The following is an 8275-nucleotide window of genomic DNA, read 5'->3' as shown; positions in this document are numbered from 1 at the left end:
AATATGCAGTTTTGGTGGTAGGCGCTACTCATAAATGAAACTGAGACCTGGGCCTTGCTCTCAGGCTTATGAATGACAGTAAACAAAATAAAAAGGGAAGGATGGATGGCATGTGGTGAAAGAGGAAGATCGATGTAACAATCCACTGAAGGAAATCTCCCACTTCCCCTGGTTCTGGTGGCAAATCTCTTAAACCCACACTGTCCTCACACCCAGGCAAAGCACAGGAATTAGTGAACAGCTCACTTAAGCACAGTTCAGGGGATTAAAATCAAGATAGTTAATTATATGGGTGGTGGGAGGAATAAAAGGAAGTAGGATTAAAATAGGTAAACAGGAGAAGGATGGGGAACGGTGGATAGCAGCAACCAAAAGAGGGCAATAGTGAAAGCTGACCCCACTTCCTCCAAAACCCTTAAGACTTGTTGCACCAGTAAGACCAGGAAAAAAAAGGAAGCTAGCACCTATGCCACCCCGTTAATATATACTACTTTCAGGGCTATAGCAGCCACTGGCGGGGAAGACACCAGGCTCTTCTTCACTCCTAGCATGAAGCAGCACCAAGAAAGGAGCATGGAGCACCTCTAATCTTCAGATAAATCTCTGCCTCCATCAGATAAACAGTGGGGTGATGCCCATTCTCCCAATTCCACCATGGCATCCCCAGCTGCCTGCAGCAGACCATCAACGGCATCCTTGGGCCTTTGGTCTTGATGATATTAAGATGAGAATTACTCCCTCAGTACTTGGAATTTCTGAGCACTCTGCATTCTCCTTGGATCAGGGCCATCTGGTTTGGTTCTCACCTTCTCCAAGATCTTAACTCTTATATGACATTTGGTCTGGCAATGCCAGAACTAAATGGTGAACCCTTAATACATATTTTTATGTACCTGACACTGATCTAAGTTGTTTTTGATGGGGACAAGTGGACGACTGTGCAGCAACTTTTAGTCTTCTGGTGAAAGAACTCTCTTCCTCACTACCAAAGCTACAGATAAATGTGAAGAGCCCAGAACGTATCTATGACTGGCTGATACAGACTGAGCCGATGTTTAATTTTCTCAAAAAAACCATAATGTGACTTTTCCTAACATGGCTGAAGACAGCTCCGAGTGCTTTATGAGGCAAATGCATTCACCATATGTCATGCAGTCAATTGTCAACATTCCAAGGGGAATATGCATCTGCAAACACACAATGAATATGTCTTGAAGAGCACATTCAGCTGTAATTTCCAGCTGTGCCCCCACTTCATATTTACAGATCTCTTTCATTTTCTTCAAATATCACACTGTTTACCACATGGATATGTTCAGAATGTATTTGCTGTGTGAAGAGGCCATCTAACAGGGCAGAATTTAAAGACACAACTTAGTGGAATGTATGGCACACTGGGTATCTTGGAGAGAATATCTATAATAATTTTACATGGTTATCTAGTTATACACTGAGCTCCTTTTCTCCCACAATCCCAGCAATGCGAAGCAGTCTTATAAATAGCCCGATGCTTGGTGAGAATGAAATCCATCATCTGACAAAGTCTGGCGTTATAGCTACTCTACCACTATATCCTGAGACAGAAGTTGCTAGCAAAAGGTACCATTATTGCAATCAGTTATCACTGCATGGCTCTGAACTCCTCTGCTCATTTCACTGTGAAAACAGTAATACTATCAACAGATTACATACTAGTCTTTAAAACTAGGCATCCGGCAAGCTACAGCTAAGGTCTTGGAGTAATAAGCAACCTTCATCACACTGAAGGTCTGACAGTTGTCCCTAGGTCTAATTGAATGCATTCTATACATGCACCCATTAATTCCTCATATTCATGGCGTAACGGATAGCACAGTTCAATATTTTGCATAAAAATCACATTTCAAGTGGCACCTTACTGATCCTGTTTTAGACAAAAAAACCCAAAAGAAAGTGTTTGTGACAGCACTGAAGGATGCTTTGTATTCAATCTTTCATGCCTCATAGCTCTAATTTTATGTTATGTCAGCAGTGTAATGTTAAAAAACTGCCTGTTAAACAGAACTGAGACATTTAACCATTTCCTACATTTCTGCAACCATTCAGCAGCATTTCATAAACTTTATTTTCTTTAAATGTTAATTGCACACTTAAAGGTTAGTTAAGTGAAGATATCGAACTACAGTGCCCTTTCTTGCATACCAAAACATAACCTTTCTTTCTTGTCTCAAAACATCTCATTAAGTCAGTCAGGTTTACCCACACTTGGCTTCTCCATTATTAAACCTATCATAACATGTACAGATTGGTTCCTTGTCAAATTCAAGCACATACTGCATAGACACCATTATTGCTGATACATTTCCAAAAGTTTTGATTCTAGGGCAGTTTGTTAAATTTAGTGGTACAGTGGATGACACAGGTGGCTCTGTTACACTTATCAGATCTTCCTTCTGTCCATCTAGCCTACTACTTACTGGCAGCAGCACTTGAGAACCTGCAAATGATCTTCCTATCATCAGTGACATGATCTTTTTTAGCTGAAGAAGCCAGGACGTTGGCCTTTGACTAAAAAGCTTGCACTCTATCACTGAGCTGTTAAAAGTCCTAGTATAAGACAGGCAGCTACAGAGAAGCGGACCGAGGCTACTTTGTACAAGATACCTTGCTCAAACAAAGCAGAGGAGAAGGGTTACAAATGCAATCAGTTCCGAGTTTCATCGCCAGCTCATGTTAGCTGGCCAGTTCATTTATTTATTTCAAGCATTTTCTATCCTTTCTTCAGCCTCTTAGCACTCCCAACTTTTTCCCACAGAGGAATCCAAGGGAACATTCATGGCCTTCCTCCTCTCCTTTTTCTCTTCACAACAACAACAACCACACTGACATGAAGGATAAACTGAGAGCTGGTGACTCTCATCTCATCTCATATTATCATATCCTGCTGGTCTTCAACAATAAATAATATTATTAACCTTCATGCTTGCTTTTACGTTTTGTATTGCCAACTTTTAATGATATTTTAATATTTTAATATGATGTGCTTTGTTATCTTAATGTACTTTGTGAAAGTCCCAGGGAGCTTCAGCTATTGGGCAAGATAGAAATTAAATAGCCACTTAAAAATAATTGATAACTGCAATCCACACACATGATCTTCAACAACATACCATTCTGATATGTCACCTTCAAAGATACCATATTCCATTCCCCTGCATATACACCAGTGAGCCATTATTTCATGGTCACTGAGCTGCACCATTCCTTAGATTCCCTGAGCTCCCCATAAAACTCCTTCCTTAGACTCTTTTAGCCGCCCCATAAAACATTCCTGCAAATCTGCTATTTACCCACCTCCATGGTGGTTCATTCATTTGGTGGCTCATGATAAGTGTGATTTCCATAATCACTACCAGGATGTATGTTGCCCAAAGCCAGGTGACACGACTTACTGGGACAAGGAAGAACTGCACAGTAACACTAGAAAAACCCATGATTATTCTAGTGTTCTTCCTCCTACAAAATGGCTAATTTTGAACATGTGAACTGGCCTCTCCATTGCTGATACCATCAGTTCTATTCTCTCACAATAAGAAGAAACTTGTTCTTTTGTCCCTGTTCTGTAGACATTTTCAACAGAGCAAAACATAAGTGTAGGCTCCTCAGAAGCTTCTTCTGAGTCAGAACACTGGTCTAACTCAGTATTTTTCCCCTGACAGCTACTTTCCAGCATTTTAGAAAGAAAAATTTCCCAAGTCTAACTGAAGATTAACCTGAGGTCCCCCTGCATGTAAGCTTCATGCTTTAACATTCGGTATAGTCCTGCATGCCTTAAGGCAAAAAGAAATTGAAAAGTTCTCTTACTGGTTACAAATATTCTAACAATTAATATAATTATGCTGGTAGATAAAAGGACTGGGTCTGATGCTTCCCAAATACAGAATTCCAAGGTGGTTATCTCAGGCACTGTATCTGAACTAAAAGAAGAGGAAGGGTAAGAATTCTTTCCTGAAAAAATTAAGGCCAACAAGTCCCAAGATAAGTCATGCAGCTGCTGAGAACCAGAGCACAGTTGTTTTCCCGGGAAAGCATCATTTAACAAGCAGGGTCAGACAGCATGGGATATAATTTAATAAGTCTGAAAGTTCAGTGACAGCTCAAGTGAGTTATGCAGTTTAGTAACATCTAGTGTTCTGTCCATCTGCCCCACAAGGGGTGGGAACCTCCCCAAGGGTGGAGCACACTGTTGTGTTAGGAACAGAAATTCAGTTTAGAATCAACTTCTTGACTTGAGGAGTAATGTCTCTCATTAGCTGACTCAATAACTAGCTGAACTGTCTTTTTTTAACCTCTGCAGTACTCCGGAGGTGTTGCAAGGCCAGTCTGGCTGTCGCACTTCACCCCAGTAAAGTCTATAATTAGTAGCCTTTCATCACGATCTGCTTGGAAGGCCAATCGTATTTTTCTTTGGGTACAATTATGGAGTAACAATATTGACATTCCTTGTTGTCAACCTTCTAGAAAAAAGCTAATGAAAAAGCAAGGAATAGGGGTGTTTGTATGATTAAACCCATCGTTATTTTTTTAAAATAATCCCTACTAGTAGGATCAGGGAACTGCTTCTCGGGAAACACGCTTGGAATTTCATTCATAAAACACAGACTTTGGACTATGATAATTTCTGATGAAACAAACATGATGAAAGCTGTGGTAATGAATTTTAAATATTTTAAACTTAAATATTCTGGGACTTAATTGGGCAGACACCATTTTCAAATTTTTGCTTTGCTACAAAATGCCTAGACTTTATATACCAATTAATTATCAAGTTCGTTGTTAAATTATATTCAACATGTACTCGATGAAAGAACAGTTGCCAGAAGAAAAAGGTTCTAACAGGTAGAACTAACAGATAACTGAAAACTTACTTGTCACTGAATTCTGAAAGGAAAACCTTGCTTATTATTTTATCTCCTGCCCTTCTAAAGTACCACATTATCGCACAATATTTATTTTCTTTTTTCTTCTTGCAAGAAACCCAATGCAGCTGACACGGTTCTGCTCCTTTTCATTCTATCCTCACAATAAATGTCCTGTGACTGAGAGTAAGTGACTTGCTCATAGTCACCCAGTGAGTTTCATGGCCAAGTAGGAACTGGAACCCAGACCTTGTGAGTCTTGGTCCAATACCCTAACAACACAAAACAATATCAAAAAATAACAGCATAGAGTGCAGAAGCATATAAAATCAAGCAAGCACCAAAACACAAAAATAACCCGGTGATCAATCACAACAAGCAGTAAAGACAAATCAATTGGATAGGATAGCAAGAAAGAGGTGGCTAAGTATGTAGCAAGGAAGTTCCAGAAGGGAAATGCAGTCACTCAAAACACCCCTTGCATCTCTCCCTACCAAGCAGGGTTCAGAAATGGCAAAAGTGAGATAGGAGCCTCTTAAATTGCTTTCAAAACTTAGGCAAGATTATATAGAAGAAGAGGATTCTGAAGATTACTTTGTGCTAAACCATTTATGTATCTATAAGACAAAACCAGCACCATGAACTGCATGCACAAATGAATCAGCAGCCAATTAAGCTGCCATGGCATAGGAATAACAAATAAAGCTATTTCTGTACAGTGAGGTTTGTACACCAGTCATATATGTTCAAATGCACTCCTGGCCAGTGCTGAGACAAAATCAAGTTTAAATCCAGGAACACCCTCCCCGTAGAAATCTGGGTCTTCAATGGGAATCTAACCACATTGAGAAGAGGCTGAATCTGTAATCCCCCGCCTGTCCCCTTACTCACCAGAAGCATGGATTCAACAGCTTTCTTAGACTGAGAGGCAATGAAAAGATAGAGATGCATGTCACCTGCATCACTGATGACACACTGTACTCCAAAACATGTACCTTACCTAGCAATTTCATGTAGATATTGAAGAATACTGGAGGCACCAGGCACCATCTAGGAATCCTCCTGCCCTTTGGAAAGATCCCTCCCACAAAGTACTGGATCCACTACAAAACAGGGCCCACCTCCTAGCCAAGCAATTGAGAAATACATAATGCCTTGTAGTATTGAAAGCTACTTTAAGGTCCAGTGGAATCAATAGCTAGACATCTCCCCAGTCTGCTGTCTAGTGCAGACCACAGCTGCTTCTGTCCCATAACAGTGGCTAGGGCCAAATTGAAATAGACAAAAACTGGCATCATTCTGACACACTTGCAGCTGAGATGACACCACAGTACACAGTGAAGACAATGGCCAGGATCAGACATAATAAGCCACTGCTGTGTGAACCCAGCCAGAATGGTACAGCAGTAAGATTGGTCTCCTCTCCCATGTCACAGCAATGCTGAGAGCAGCATGAGAAGGGTATTCTGGCATTACCCTTAACTTCTCTCTGCTCAGCCAGCCCTCCACAAAAGAACCATTCTTCATTTCTGCAGCATCATGGGAACTTGGCAGGCAAAGGTCCGCTGGGCCAGAGAGAAAAATATGCCAGCTGTTAATAAAGCCAGTGGTCTCTTCTGCACAGCTGTTGGGCAGCAAGACCAATGATTCCTTCCGACCACTTTTGCAAGCCAGAAAGGCCAAGTCTTGAGTACATAGGCATTATAAAGAATTCCTTTCCTACTACACTTGACCACTAATTTATGGTTCTTCACATGTTGATTTTGTGCGTGTTTGCACTTTACACTTTACACTTAAAAGATTACTTAAGAGGTAAGCATTGAACAAAACATTTTACTCTAAAAATTCAATTCCCATGATCACATTTGAAATGTGATGGCCTTGCACATATATATGCCTGTAAATACATTTTTGCCTTCGTACTATTTCAATTTGTGCATTGCCACCAAAACAACAAAACAAAACCCTAGCATGAGTCATTCTACAAATATCACATGGCCTGAAGCTTTCACAAGAAAGTGAAGAAAAACTGAGATTAATCAATCAATATTTGAAATTAGCAAAGAGAGGAACTGTTCAAAAGAAGAATACATCCAATTCACATATTCAAATCATGTAAAACTACAACCACCGCAGTCTCAGAACTGGTATCTCTGTAGTAGATATGTGATCCCTCTGAGCAATTGAAGCCAACAGATCTGAGAGAGAGAGAGAGAGAGAGAGAGAGAGAGAGAGAGAGAGAGAGAGAAGAGAGAGACTAAAATTTTAATTCAAAAGATACCATAATAACATACCTGAATCAATGCTTCACTCAGTTTCTCTTCATCTACTTCTAAAATGATATTCTTAATTTCCTCATAAGGCATGCGGAAAGATCCCAGGAAAATAGCTGAAATTAAACACCATAATAATACAAGACCATTGTTAAATATAGTTTGTAAAAGTGTACTATTACTTTCAAATATTTAGACAATCCTTTCCCACAACAATCAACTTATGATTCCCTAGCTTTGTGCAGTCTTTCTTCCATTCTAAAATGCTGACATACCTCCCAAAGCCTTAAGTACTAGCAGTAAACTCAATTTAAAAAAAAATCTTCTGCAGCATACACCACTAAATGTAGTTCTGAAAGGGTTTTTGGACCCATGGTCTGTGTTAACATAGACATACTTATGCTTCTTAAAGATCATTATGGAAGTCTGGGGATATTCTGTCATGTTATGGTATATGAAACTGCTTCCAGGGCTTTGGGAAAAATATTCTCAATCTATTTATGCCAAATTATATTCTAGGATATATTTTTATGCAGTGATCATGAGGAATATATCTGAAATGGTTTTAAACAAGGTGTGATTTCTTACATTACATTAAACAGAAACAATGACCCAAATTAACTTAATAATATTTTTAAAGAAAAATTTAGTAACAAGGATCAAATCCTAGGCCTTTAGGAATTATGGGCAAATGGACTCACCAGGCAACTAATATTAAGAAGCATCTGGCTTCTGAACTTGGAAAATAGTGTGGGAAAAAGCCAATCAAACAGATTGACCTGCTAGATTCGGGGGTATTATTCTTTATGTTTATGTCTAGAGTGTGTCTAGACCACACTCAAAAACAAACAGATTGTACAGCTAGTTTCCAGAAATGGAAGACACATGGTGCATGTGTTTACCATAGAGATGTATGATTACCACAAAGAGCTGCACTACTGAGGTTACAACCACAACCAGTATTCAAACACCTTAATTCTTATTCCCTTCAGCTTCTCTAGATAGCCAAGTTTAGAGGTCAGCAATATTACTTCCATTCTTGTTCATGCACAATAGCATGGACATCAGACAATTATCTTTGCTTGATCTGTACCAGATTTTAGC

General features: G+C 39.5%; 1 protein-coding gene across 4 annotated transcripts in view; it reads right to left on the bottom strand.

Moving 5' to 3' along the window:
- Positions 1-8275, bottom strand: part of DIAPH2 (diaphanous related formin 2) — a 296692-nt gene that overhangs the window by 187332 nt on the left and 101085 nt on the right. For all 4 annotated transcript variants that reach the window (XM_044427233.1, XM_044427231.1, XM_044427232.1 and 1 more), the window contains one exon: positions 7193-7287. In XM_044427233.1, the coding sequence (XP_044283168.1) occupies positions 7193-7287 (95 nt within the window). The remainder of the gene's footprint in view (positions 1-7192; positions 7288-8275) is intronic.

Source organism: Varanus komodoensis, unplaced genomic scaffold (genome assembly GCF_004798865.1).
Source record: "Varanus komodoensis strain SLA01 unplaced genomic scaffold, ASM479886v1 scaffold18_3, whole genome shotgun sequence".
Classification (NCBI taxonomy): Eukaryota; Metazoa; Chordata; class Lepidosauria; order Squamata; family Varanidae; genus Varanus; species Varanus komodoensis.
Note: the sequence above shows the minus strand (reverse complement) of the source record. Positions and strands in the feature narration are given on the sequence as shown.